The 14,972-nt window shown below is 37.8% G+C and overlaps 1 protein-coding gene across 1 annotated transcript in view; it reads left to right on the top strand.

Moving 5' to 3' along the window:
* Positions 1–14,972, top strand: part of LOC109938338 (polyamine-modulated factor 1-binding protein 1-like) — a 414,237-nt gene that overhangs the window by 185,800 nt on the left and 213,465 nt on the right. The window contains exons 9-10 of the mRNA XM_048595662.1: positions 1,863–2,042; positions 11,029–11,112. Of these exons, the coding sequence (XP_048451619.1) occupies positions 1,863–2,042; positions 11,029–11,112 (264 nt within the window). The remainder of the gene's footprint in view (positions 1–1,862; positions 2,043–11,028; positions 11,113–14,972) is intronic.

The raw sequence follows: 14,972 nt of genomic DNA, 5'->3' as shown, positions 1-14,972 counted from the left end.
CATTTATCATTCATACATTGTGTTGAAAATTGTATATTAGCTTTTGTTTTCCAGTCTATATTTCAAATAAAATGGCTTTTACACAATAAATGGATACAAATAAAAGAGTTCATCACAAATTTTATTTATGTACAGAAGCTGGGTTTCCTGGTGCACTTTTATCTCCCTGTTCGCTTTCTCTGTTCAGTTTTGCAAACCAAACTATTTAAGTTAGAAAGAATAGAGGACAAATGAACATCTTCCTCCCAAAATTATTGTTCCTAGCTCAGTTGGAATTTTTAACAGTAGATTTGATAGATTTTGTTAGGTAAAGGTCATAAGGAGATTGTGAGTAGATGTCTAGATCAGACACTTTCATGACTTGAAATGTACTAGAATTCAAGCCCCTTGTTTTCATTCATCACAAATGTGAAAAGATTTAATCAAAATATCCAAAGTCCCGATTTACCTGGCTAATAAAGTCTTCTGAAATTCAAATATACTATATCCACTCATTCGCCTTTATTCATTCTACTATAATAGATTATTTAAGCATGATTTGACTGCTATAAATGCTTAGTGGCTCTGTCTAATCCAATTAATGTTTTCAAAATGTTTTGTTATCTCATGTCATTGTAAGAGACTCCCACGTTTGCCCTACTACTGATGTTAGGCTAACTGGTCTGTTCATATCTATTTTTTTTAACAACTCCATTCTTTCTTAAACAGTGGGGTTATATTTGCCACCCTCCAATCTATAAAACTTACACCAGATTCCTTAGCATTTTGGAGGATGATCACCAATGCATCCATTTCCAGGACCACTTCCTTTCGTACTCTGGGATATTGGTTAATAGACTCGAGTGATTTGTCAGCATTTAACTCCATTAATTTCCCTAGTACTATTTTCTTATGAAGACTGATTTTCTTCAATCTCGCCCTCACGTTACATCTTAGGTGCCCGAACATTTCTGAGAAGTTCTTCTGAATTCAGAACCAAAGTATGTGTGCAATTCTACTGCCAATTATTTGTTCCCCATTACAATACTTTGGCTGAGGAAGGGTCACTGGATCCGAAACATTATCTCTGATTTCTCTTCACAGATGCTGCCAGACCTGCTGAGGTTTTTGTTTCTGATTTACAGCATTCGCAGTTCTCTCAGTTTTTATATAATATTTTGGCTACTGACTGTAAGGACCTACATTTGTCTTTTCTAATATTTTTATCTTCACATATTCATAGAAGCATTTACATCAGTTTTTATGTTCCCCGCAATTTTACTATTGTCTGTTATACCCCTTGATCAAATGTTTTGTCCTCTTGTGTTTAATTCTAAAATGCTCCCACTTCTCAGACTTGCTACTTTTTCTTGAAACTTTATATGTCGCCACTTTGGGTCTAATACTGTCCTTAATTTCTTTTATAGGCCATGCTTGAACCACCTTACTGATAAAATATTGAATAAAATGTACTTATATTAGTTTTTATAAGGATACTAATCACTTACTTGCATTAGTGTTATCATTTTTAAATAACTAGATGAAGTGTTAACATACTACTTATTTGACATTTGTGTTGCAAGATGATGCATTGTATTTATATGACCATATGTATAGGTTTTCCATTTTCTTAAAGGGGTAAGTGTTTTGATCTCAGAATAGAAACATTGCTCAGATGTTTGCTGTGCTTAGAAAAGGTAATCAGCGATTTAGCAAGTGGAAATCTCTTGCAAGTAGAAGGTTGTTGGAAGGATTCATATCCTTGAAATTGCAATCTTACGTATTGGTGCTCAGTGGAGTATTGCTTTATTTGTGTATAAAGTCTAACTAATGCTAAATAGAAACCTTTATAAAACAAATGAAGAAAATATGTTCCTTTTTAGCTAAACGAAAGTGAAGAACAAGTTTACACTCTGAACTTGGAAACAAATATATTGAAGATAAGACTGGTGGAAAAGACTGATCTTGCTCAAAGCCTGGAAGAACAAGTTCTCAAACAGCATAAGTCCTTAAACAGGGTGAATGAAACTCTTAGGAATACTAAGAAGGCAGCTGGTAATAAGGTAAAAACAATCTAATACAAAAGTATTGCATCTCCATATGAAGGCAGGGATTCTGATTTTTGAAACATTAAGGACGATCTGTTTCTGAGTATAGTGGGGAATATTCCCCAATTTCCTGAATGAGTATGGTTCCAGCAACCCTCTCGAAGCACAATGACATTCAGGCCAAAGCATCCTGCTTGATTGGCACCCTTTCCAAATGTTATGGACCAGACCAAATCGCCTCAAAATATTTTCAGCAGATGGCCTAGACCCCAACTTTTTCTTATTTTTAAAGTTAAGTGTAAGGCGTTATGTAGCGGATACAATTTGATTGGTCAAACTACCAGGCTGGAAGCAAAATGCAATTTTTTTTTTACCCTATAGTTAAAATACAAACAAAAGAAAGAAGAATTGGAATAACTAAACTCTTTTGGAAAATTTAACAGAATAATGGATTTTTAACGACTGAACAGCAAATGTTCCAATATAGTAGCATTCCATAAACACACCCTTGGCAAAGGCAAATTTTGTAAAACAGATTGACTCAAATTGATTCTGGCAGCAGGAAGAGAATCCAAGTTTTTAGCTGTTAGAGAGTGGAATAACACTGAGTAGCAGCAATGTGCACTGCATTCAAGATGCACGGCAGCAAATTGCCAAGGGTCCTATGACAGCACCTTCCAAATCTACAATGCCTACCACCTAAAAGTGTAGGCAGTTCAGGCACATATGTACATTTGCAAGTTTCCCTCCAAGTCACAAACCTTCATGACTTGGAAACACATTCCCAGTCGTTCAAAGTCACAGATCGAATTTTAGAAATTACTCTTTAACAGTGTGTAGTACAAAAACTGCAGTGTTTTAGGAAGGCAGCTTACCACCTCCTTCTTAGGACAGTTTGGAATGGGAAATAAATGCTGACTGGTCCAGCAATGCTCATGTCCCATGAATAAATTAAAATAAATTAAATGAAAAAACAATTGTTGGCATTATTGATTTAAGATCTATAACCCTAGCAAACAATATATATGAAACTGAGACTCTTTTTTTCAGTTGTCCAATGTATATTGTATGACCAACAATAATTTCAGTGATCTCCTGTTCTCAGCAGAGCATCTCATTGAAGAGAGTGTTCATTGAAAAGAGAGCTGTTTCTTTCTAACTGTAGCCTCAACACTTCCTCCTGTGCTGGCTTTTATTATGGCTGCCTTCATGGAGGATGAACTACCCATGCTTTTCAAAAAAGACTTTAAAGTAATTAGTATGTATGTATTATACAATAAATAACAAAGTCTCTTTTTGGCTTTTTTGAATGTGGCTTTGATGTTTCATTTTTGGGAGTAATTTTTTTACTTTTTTCTCCCACTATTGACTGTACTTTCATTGTGGTCAAGCTAAGAAGTTCTATAATAACAATTAGAAAATTGGTACACCTCATGCAATTACACACGGGAGAAGGAATAAAATTTAACTTCAGTGTAAAATAGGAGGATAGCAGATGAGCTGCCTTTATACACCCCACATGTTTTTGCTTTTGATTGAATTAAGAGATGACATGGCCCACAGTGACTCCTTTTCTATCCCCTACCCTAAAGACTTCTTTCCTCTATCCCCTTATTTCTATTGTTTCCGTTACAAATTTAACTTCACACAATTGATTCATATACCGTTGTATACCTATTTGCTATATCTTCTCGCCTACATCTAGGTTAAAACCTACCTATTTTTTTGGACAATCGAGATACATGCCCTGTATTCTTTACATCTCCTTCCCCTCTTGTCATTCGCTTGACCTCTTTTCTTACATCAACTTTACTTTTTATATCACCTGTCCTGAGAGGCCAAAGGTTCCTCCAAAACAATTCCCTTCTCCCTATCCTTTGCTTTTCATATTTGCCTCAAATGATGAATGACACTGTTTCCAATATTTTCTGACTCTTCCCTTTTTGAGTTTTTTTTTCAGTTGGAAGGAATTAGGAAAAGAGACAAGTTTGTAGGTCTCGGAGAGAAAGATTTTTGAGGGTAGATTTCAGGTTGATGACTGAGAAACTTTCTATGCTGTGCAAAAATGATCTCTAGTAATTTTCAACTACCATATATTGTCCGATATCTGTGTTCATTAATTAAACAAAATATGTACCTTAAAAAATCTACCTCAGAAATTATTATTTGGTACTGTTGGTATCTTAAATTATTTATTTAGTGAGCAACCATTCTGGCATGAAAACCAGTGAGGTGTGGAACCTGATTCTGCAACAAAGGAAATGAAGTTAGTTAAACTTCTTAAAGATTGAGGGTGCTTAGCCCAAAGTTATCACTTTTGGAGAGCCAGAGCAGAATACTAGTGAATCAAAACCAGGGAAATCTGAACAAAAGGAAAGACAATCCAAATCAATAGTTAGATTTCAATAAAGAAAAAGATACATTAATTTTAAAATGTGCTAATCACAAAATTTTAAATCATTAACTATAATGCTCAGTCAATATATTTACCAACATAAACATGATTATAGTACACAGCTGCCCATCCACAGACAAATTCTCTAAATTTAACCTCTTGTCCATTTAGTTTTAGCTGATTTCAGGCATGGTGGCATTTGGCTTTGGATATGTTGAGGAGAGAATGATTGGCTGAAAATATTTTTCTTGCATATCTCTGCCTTCTGCCCAACATTCTTCTGTAAATCTTTTGTGAGGACGTAATTGGATTAAATTGTGATATTTTCTAGTATCACATCATCACTGCAATGTAGAGTAGCTAGTGCCTTGGAATCATATCCTAAAAATGCATGAGGGAATGGAGAAAATTAACAAAGGAAAACAAAATTGAAGATTCTTTAATTTGTGATTTTTGTAATATAAGGAAATGTTTACTGTGTTATTAAAGCTTGGTTCAAATGTCGAGTTGGATTTTGTGCTTCACAGCTAGCAGATTTGAAGGCAGAGAACATGTAAAGCCTCATAGGTAGGCTTCCCATCGTCTGTATGCCTGCTCCCAAACTGTCTGAAATCTAGCAGGCTTTGGGTGACCCTGTAGCCCTTGGGCCAATTAATGGCCATTCAAGGGCTTTATTCCAGTCTTGCAACTTTAGCTCCAAGGACTGGTGTTCGGCAGAGTTGGGAGGGGGAGTGGGTGGTGCTGACCCTTTGCTGGCCCCAGGCTGTCTGGAGGCCATCCCACAGAAAATCATTCCACCTCTTTAAGATTCCACACAGTTTATTCAACTTATTCTCCCCCCTGATTTGTTATCCTTACCTCTCAAACAGCCTCATCAAAACCTTCAACCCTGGTGAGACTACCAGTAGCCCCAGCCGTTGTCAACTTTCTCCTGCTGGTACTGATGGAACCATAGTGCTGCTGGCCAATCTGATTGGCTTACTGGTGTCTGGGCAGTGTTGCATCCTAAAATTGAGGAAAGAATGTTGTCTTGAAGAAATTAATACTGTTCCAAGTGTAAGATTGCTGCAGAACAGCTGTCATGATTGTGGATAGGCCCCGACTGGACTTTATAGGGAAAATTCAAACCAATGATTTATGCTAGTGTTGGTGACAGAGCTAAGTGAAGTCAATAAATAATGCTTTAAGTTAAAAGTCATCACATCCAAATAATTTGTATTTTAAAAAATAACATTGGGACAAAGGTGAAACAGACAATGTTGAATTATAGCCCTTTGCCAATTAAACTAGGTGGTTCTTTTTGCCTAAAACCATGTAGCCTTTGAGAGCGGTGTTCAAGAAATGTATTACGTAGGGAATTAAGCAACGTTTGCCTCAGACTGATGAAGTAACAATACATGAAAGAAAAATTGGAGGCATTGTTATTCTATTGAAGTTATTGCTGCTTAGTTGAGAGGTGACCGGGTTGGGATATTATGTCGAAGTACGCTTGGTGAGCTGTTTCAATAGACTGGATTAAACACAACAGTCAGTGATGGTGGGAGCATAGGAATTGGAGTCGGACATTCAGCCCCTCAAGCCTGTTCTACCATTCAGTGAGATCCTGGCTGATCTCTGACTTACTCCATGCACCTGTCTTTGGTACATATCCCTTAATGCCTTTGCTTAACAAAATTTATCGATCTCAGATTTTAATTTAACAACTGATCCTGCATTCACTGCCTTTTATGAAAGAGAGTTCTGAACATCTACCACCTTTTGTGGATAAAAGTGCTTCCTGACTTTACTTATCACTTTGTTTAAGTAGACTATTTTATATAAAATTGCCTTGTTTCCTCCCTTTCAATTTTTGTAATCATTAAAACATGTATTGGATTTCTCCAAATTATCTAGGCTTTTTCTGAACTTTTTTTTGTGTTTTTATTTTCTAATTTCTTTACTAAAAACAAAATGGAGAGGAACAGATTATGTAAAAAAATGCAAACTGGCTTTATAAATTGTTATATGCATAGCTTTTGCTTGACTTTCTCATTGAATTGACAGTGAGAGCTCCAACGCATAAGGGAAGGACCATACTGTCCATAGGATTTTTTTTATTAGTGGATGAGTTAGGCTAGGATATTACTGGCACTGGGTGGCAGGCTTAGGAAAGCTATAGTTCTGTGGGGCCATCCAATGAGGGCATGCTGGTCAGTCTGGCTGTCAGGCCATTTTTCCATAATTAGTATTATTAAAGGAACAATTGACATTTTTCTAGGCTCCTGGTAATTTGTTGGCAGAGAGGTGTCTACCGACCACACCTTCAATAAATGGCAAATAAGGCAGTCTCCTGAGGGTGAAACACCTTTGAGCCCAAGGCTTCACAACCCAACAAGGGGACCCCTGCTACCACCAATTGTGCCTTGGACCCTGCTGCCACCGCTAGAGGGATTCCTATCTAATTGTTGGGATGACCCTGCTTGGCCCCAACATAGGAATGAATTTACTTCTTCCTTTGCCTTCTAATGGAGGCACCATCTCATTCTCCTGACAACCTAAAAAGTAGTCACCTCAGTAGATTTACCAGCCCGCTGTGTTGCTAGTGAGAGATCTAGGCTGCAGTTTTCAATTGAGGGTAAGCCTGGCAGCAGACTCGGAATTGGACTTCGTCTAGTCCTGTTGGCTAATGCACCTGGGCGTGGCATCCGCATTTGGTCATAACACCAGCATTGTCCAATCCTGGGAAAATCATAACCTTCATCTTTAAATAAAACAAATATCTCAATAAAGCACTTGTTGATCAGCCACCGTTCCCAATCTCACTCATATAGAGTCATAGAGATATATAACACAGAAACAGAACCTTCGGTCCAACTGGTCCATGCCAACAAGGTATCCTGAATAAATCTAGTCCCATTTGCCAGCATTTGACCCATATCCCTCTAAACCCTTGCTATTCATATAGCCATCCAGATACCTTTTAAATGTTGTAATTGTACCAGCCTCCACCACTTCCTCTGGCAGCTCATTCCATACACGCACCACCCTCTGCATGAAAAAGTTGCCCTTTAAGTCCCTTTTAAATCTTTCCCCTCTCACCTTAAACCTATGCCCTCTAGTTTTGGACTCCCCCACTCCGGGGAAAAGACCTTGGCTATTTACTCTATCCACACCCCTCATGATTTTATAAACCTCTACAAGGTCACCCTTTAGCCTCTTACGCTCCAGGGAAAATAGCCCCAGTTTATTCAGCCTCTCCCTATAGTTCAAACCCTCAAACCCTCCAACCCTAGCAACATTCTTACAAATCTTTTCTGAACTCTTTCAGGTTTCACAGCATTTTTCCTATAGCAGGGAGACCAGAATTGCATGCAGTTTTCCAATAGTGGCCTAACCACTGTCCTGTACAGCTGCAACATGACCTCCCAATTCAATGCACCGACCAATAAAGGCAAGGATACCAAACGCCTTCTTCGTTATCCTATCTACCTGGGACTCCACTTTCAAGGAACCATTAACCTGCACCCCAAGGTCTCTTTGTTCAGCAACACTCCTGAGGACCTTACCATGAAGTGTATAAGTCCTGCCCTGATTTTGCCAAGCCAAAATGCAGCATCTCACATTTATCTAAATTGAACTCCATCTGACACTCCTCTGCCCATTGGCTCATCTGATCAAGATCCCATTGTACACTAAGGTAACCTTCTTCGCTGTCCACTACACCTCCAATTTTGGTGTCATCTGCAAACTTACTAACCGTATCTCCTACATTCACATCCAAATAATTTATATAAAATGACAAAAAGCAGTGGACCCAGCATGGATCCTTGTGGCACACCACTGGTCACAAGCTTCCAGTCTGAAGAGCAACCCTTCACCTCCACCCTCTCTCTTCTACCTTCGAGCCAGTTCTGTATCCAAATAGCTAGTTCCCCCTCAATTCAGTATGATCTAACCTTGCTAACCAGTCTACTATGAGGAACCTTGTTGAACGCCTTACTGAAGTCCATATAAATCACGACCATCGCTCTGTTTTCGTCAATCTACTTCACTGTTTCTTCAAAAAACTCAATCAAGTTAGTGAGACACTATTTCTCATGCACAAAGCCATGTCAAATTAGTCAAATTATGACTTATCACCAACTTAATGAACTATGGTTACCTGTGATTCCACTTTTGCGGTGGGGCCCTGACTCTTGGCTTCAATTTATCATGTTTTAAAAATAAACCTTACAAATTGTAAGACAAAACAAAAGCAAGCAAAAGCCACCTCTTCCGCTCTGTACCTAATTCCCACATTGCCTCCAAATTCCTCAAAATATATACTCACTGGGGCTGTGTCTCATTTTGGATGTGATCCCTCCTTCCTGACCTTGCAAAGCTTATCTTATTGAAACTTAGAATATAAGAAAAGACTGCCAGGTTGATTGCTGAAAGAATGCTTCCTCTTCAGGGAGAGGGCTTGCCGACTAAAGACAGATAAAGAATTTCTTTCTCTTTCAGAGGTTTGAGATTCTATGGAGTATTCTTCTTCAGAGAGCAATGAAGGGAGGGTCAGTGAATATTTTCACGACAAAGGAAGATAGATGCATGACTATTAGGCACGAAACTGGAATTCAGGCCACAGTCAAATCAACCGTAATCATGGAGCAAGATTCGGCCAGTAGGCCCTTTGACCCTGCTCCCAATTTATATATCCTCGTAACCAAAGTCCTTGATCCCTGGAAGTATTCTCATTTAGGATTGCATCCTCTGGTATCTATTGCCTTACCTTGTTCTTGTTCTTGATGCAAAAATGCATCACTTCACTCGTCCATGCATTAAAATCCATTTGTCACGTGTCCATCCCTTCCATTTCTTGAAAACTAACTCCATGCTTCTCATAATTCTCAAAACTGCCAAGTTTTGTGCTAGTCCATCAATTTAATACTTCCCTGTGAATCCAAGACTAGCTTATTAATATACATCGTGAAACAGTATCCTTGGTAGAAAATTCCTTTGTACATCTTACTCCATAAAAACCAAAAGGACTGTGAATGCTGTAAATCAGGAACAAAAACAGAAGTTGCTGGAAACGCCTAGCAGATCCAGTAGCATCCGTGAACAGAATAGAGCAAGAGCAGGACATTGGGCCCTTTGAGCCTGCTCCATCACACATAAAAGTAAGGTTGAAATAGGTTTTAGAGGAAAATTACAGATGATTCAGAGTCTGACTGTTGTGAACATTTTGACCTTAGCTTTATTGGTATAAAAGTGACATTGTTAAATCTCGTGCTGTATTTGTGATCACAAATTCTTATGCTAATTTGTAAGCATTTCTTTTGCAAATTTTAAAATGTATTTGATATACAATCTCTCCTGAATATTATCCTTGTTTTAAAATGCAATGAAAGTTTTCAATTTTCTTCATTAAAATATGTTTGGATTCTATAAAATAGAACGGAGGAGTCACCCCTCATTTCTGTCATGGTTTATTGAAGACAAAATGTGTTTTCATTTTGTGTTTTATAGTTGTTTATCAAAGAATGGGAAAATACTGTTTTCTTTCACTATATTACTTTCATACCACTGTTTTTCATATAAGGAACATAAATTCTGTTTAGGAAATTGTTTATAAACACATATAATAATTCACTCATATCAAAACTACTTGTAAATGTTCCTTTGCTGTGATTTCCCATCTATTGTGTAAAAGTTTTTACAAGAGAGCTTTCTTTCAAATACAAAGGTTGCAAAATTAGTTTCTAGTGCAGATTATGTTCTTCGGTATAATTTATACATATTCAGTAGATGACCTTGGTGTTTATCTAGGCCGTGAAAGAAATTATTCTGCAGGATCAGATCAAAAATAGTAAATAAAATGACACATTTGAATTTATGTAAATTACAGCCTCAGCACTACTAAAAGATGGTTTGCTATTTAATGAGGGAAGACTTGATGTAATTAATTCTTGATGTACAATTATGAGCACAAAACAGAACATAGCCTCAGTATGATATGGAATGAAAAGGACAGTCTTCAAAAACTTGCATGATGCTCTGTCATCTGAGACTGTACTTCATGAGTCAGGGTGAAGGTCAAAGAGCTATCTTAACTCCATCAATCCTGTGGACAGTTACAAATGACCTTTCACTTTCTATAAGACATTCAATATTCTGAATTGTAGGGATACATTTTTCTGTGTTTAGAAAATGGAGAAATAAAAGCCTCTCATGCTGTTAAAGGTGCAGTTATTGCAGGATCTTCTGAACGGTTCATTCACCCTGTGCACTGATAGAAACTAATATCTAATTTACACCATCTGAGTCACATTCTGAAAAATTGCATTTCGTCAGTTGTGAGTGAAACCATAGGTAAACTTTCAGCATATAGAGTGGGTTATTAGTCACTACATCAGACAGTTCATCATTGTGAATAGAAACATGGAATTTGTGCATTTTTATGTATATCTTGTGTTGAAACATTGGAAAACAAAAATGCAGTCCATTGTTCAGCGCTGAATTATTTTCAATATATGAAAACTGCAGCACTCTACAAGGTATAGCTAGGCCAGATTTTTATAGATTAGCGTGGTAAAAAAACACAAAGGGAAGATTGTACTTGAATTATATTTCTTTGTTTTACAGATTCATCAGAAGGAAAACAAATTGTGTGCTTTGCAAAAAGAGTTAGTGGAGGCTCAAAAGCAATACTCAGCCTGCTATGAGGAGGTAATTATGTTATAAATAAACTTCAGAACCTTTTCTCATGACTTAGTGTTTTTCATGCATCAGTTTACATAATTAAGTATCTTTTGTGTTGCCCATCTGGGTAAAATAAGGACATATTATTAATCAATTTTATGATAGCCCAGATTTTGTTAGAGCATGTCATCAGATGGTGTATGTTGTTCAGTAGACTTGTTTACGTATGTTTAGGTTTTCACAATTTTTACTCATTGACTTGTTGGAGCTACAAATGCATAATGGACAGCAAAGGCAGCAGGAGCAACAGGACATCTGGGAAGTTGAAGAAACATGGGGAAACCAGCAACTTGTGAACTGGGGAAATCTGAAATGACGAGGAAGTTGAATTAAAATGATTGAATTCATTGTCAACCACGCAAACAAAGAGGGATGTAGATTGAGAAGGAAAGACAGGATTATAAAGTCATAGAGCCATTCAGCACAGAAACAGACCTTTCAGTCCAATTCATACGCACTGACCAGACATCCCAGCCTGACCTAGTCCCATTTGCCAGCATTTGGCGCATATCCCTCTAAACCCTTCCTATTCATGTACCCATCCAGATGCCTTTTAAATGTTGTAATTGTACCAAACTCCACCACTTCCCCTGGCAACTCATTCCATGCACACACCACCCTCTGCATGAAAAAGTTACCCCCATGTCCTTTTTAAATCTTTCTCCTCTCTCCTTAACCTATGCCCTCTAGTCTTGGACTCCCCACTCCAGGGAAAAGACCTTGGCTATTCACCGTATCTATGCCCCTCATGATTTTATAAACCTCTTTAAGGTTACCCCTCAGCCTCTGATGTTCCAGTGAAAAAGGCCCCAGCCTATTCAGCCTCTCCCTGTAGCTCAAACCCTTCTCTCCTGGCAACATCCTTGTAAATCTTTTCTGCACCCTCTCAAGTTTAACAACATCCTTCCTAATAGAAGAGTGACTACAATTGTATGTAGTATTCTAGAAATGGCCTCATTAATGTGTTGTATAGCCACAACATGATGTCTCAACTCCCGAACTCAATGTTCTGACCAATGAAGGCAAGCATGCCAAATGGCGCCTTCACCGCCCTACCTAACTGTGATTCCTGCCACTTTTAAAGATTAAGAGAAAGTAATTAAAAGTAAGAAAACATAAATTTCAAATATAACATCCTTTAAATTTCCTAAAATGACCTGCAACCCAAAGTAATAAACCTCCACACTTGCAATAATTTTCTGGTCAAGAGTGGTTGATTGTGATTTACATTGATCAGATCATTATTGAGTTACTTATACAGTTAATTACAAGATTTTTGTGCTGAAGTTCATAGACATATTTGGCATGTCTATCAAGGTGCAGAAAATGGATGCAGAGTTAAATAAGTTGACAGAAACAGCTCTCACTGAAGCTGAGGCTAAAGGAGTTCAGGAGTGATATTGTATTAAAGTGAAGTTCTGACAAGGAAGTGGAGATATCCTCACAGACCTTTGGACAAAGAATAGACAGTTAGTGATCAAATAGTGGTACTGCCCAGATATAATAGTGAGATATTGCAGTTGGTGCATGAAATTCCTGTGGCAGGATATATAGGAACATGGAAATGCAAGCATCGCTGAGCAGGTATTTTGTATGGCCGGGACATCATAAAGACTTTGTAGTTCTGTAAAATGTGTCATAAATGTCAGATAGTAGAATAATGTCAGCATGTATTGTATCAAAGGTACTGGTTTAATTACAAGATTTTGAAGAACCATTTATTCGTGTTTATAAATTTATGTAGGAACATTACCAAAAGTAAAAGTAGAACGTTAATGTATCCTTACCATTATGAATCTGATAATCAGATTTCCAGAATCTATTCTGTTAAGGGCTATTTATTTTTAAGGTAATAGTGGAAAAGTTAATTCAAGTTTTGTTTACTTGTTATGGAGTACCAATTGTGGTATAGTATGATCAAAGTTCTAACTTTGTCTAATGTTTTCCTGGAAATCACTAGCAGGCTGAGTATAAAACAATTGAAATCAACTGTTATCAGCTGTAAATACATGGAGCTTTGGAGAAATACATTCAGACTCTCAAACCATGATAATGGCATCAGATCACAAATACTCCCAGGATTGGGAGAAAGGAGTTTTTTTTTTACTATTTGCTATCAGGGATTCTTCAAATGAATCTGCTGTGTTTAGTCCTTTTGAATTGATTCATGGTTATGACAACAGCTGTCCTTTAAAATTGATGAGGACAACTTCTTGAAACAAGAAGATAAATTCTCCAAGCTGCATTACATGTCCATATTTTTAAAAAGAGTCACAGGAGCATGCAGAGTAACACAAGACTGTTTTAAGATTTCAGAAGTGAAAGTGAATGCATGGGCAGACAGACATTCAGCAACAAGAACATTTCACGTGCAAGATGGGGTACTTCTTTCGTTACCTTTGCAAGGTGAACCTTTGAAAATGAAGTTCAATCGTTCATTGAAGATAGTTAGGGTTTGTAAAATGCCTACTCCTGATTGTAGGAAGAAGAATCGTCATGTCACAAACGCATGCTGAAAAGGTGTCTTCATAGGGAAGAGAATAAGGAGGAGCAGATGTGTCAGGTGATAAGTGTACTGCAGGATGAAAGAAACAATAAGCATGAGGTGGTAGGAGAGGTAAACAATTCTCAAAGCAAACCTCCTTTACTTTGATTAGCTAACACAGAAACACTGGGACAGTTAGACACTGAGTTGGCACATTGAAAGTTACTTTCTCCCATCAATTGTTTAAGCTGTTGCCTTTAACTAATAACTAAGAGGCTTTATAGTTAATGTAACAGTCATCATGTGCCTGCTATGAAGTAATGAAAAAAACCTGAAAGGAGACTGAAGAACAGAAAGTTCTGACAAATCAATAGAAACATCTCAATGAACCTTGTGGACTGGTGCTATTGAACTGTGTTTCCCAGACTTCTCCCTCCACCCATAAAACCATAAACACCAACTAGCAACATAAAGACGCAACCAATACTCACTCGTCTCCATACGGACAGACAAGGAGGACCACCAATTCAATTGGGACAACGTCAGGATCCTAGGACAAGCCAAGCAGAGACAGACACAGGAATTCCTGGAGGCCTGGTTCTCCAGCAAGAAGGCCATCAATAAACACATAGAATTAGACCCTATATGCACACTACTGCAAAGAAAAAAAACCGGAAACGAGGTAATCAACTCCAACGGACCCCAGAGTTTAAATAGCAAGCAGGAAAATGCAACAACGCTTCATCGGAGTCTGCACTGATGATGTTACCCAGCAGGGTAATGAAATATCTGCAAACTAATGAACCAACTCGGCAAGCGAACCACCCACAGCATCTACAACCCAAGCTAAAATCTGCTCAAGAATATTAGTATGGAGAATTACCCAATAATCTCCTGTCCATAATAAAAGAGAAATTCAATCTGGTCAATTACTGTCCATCAGCCTCCTTTTCAATAAATAACAAAGTGATGAAAGTGTTGATAGTGCCAGCAGGTGACAATTACACAACAATAAACTGCTCATTGACAGGCTGTTTGGGTCACGACACTTGACCTCATTACAGCCTTTCTTTTACATAGGAGGGGCAGATTCAACCTTCATGGTCCAGAGAGATACCAATGTTGTAGCCAGGACAAGGAAAGAAGTTCTTCACAGCCAGTATGAGAAATATGGGATCAGAAAAAGACATAGAAACTCAAAAGTAATGATCTCAGGCTTATTACCTGATACAGGTGCAAATTGGCATCGGGCAAATAAGATTAGAAAAATGAATGCTCTTCTAAGCAGCTAAGACCAGTGGAGTAGAAAGGTTTCTGGTTCATGGGACAATGGTACTAGTCA

The sequence above is a fragment of the Rhincodon typus genome, chromosome 4, assembly GCF_021869965.1.
Source record: "Rhincodon typus isolate 14 chromosome 4, sRhiTyp1.1, whole genome shotgun sequence".
NCBI lineage: Eukaryota > Metazoa > Chordata > Chondrichthyes > Orectolobiformes > Rhincodontidae > Rhincodon > Rhincodon typus.
The sequence above is the reverse complement of the archived record's forward strand: the minus strand, read 5'-3'. Positions and strand labels throughout refer to the sequence as shown.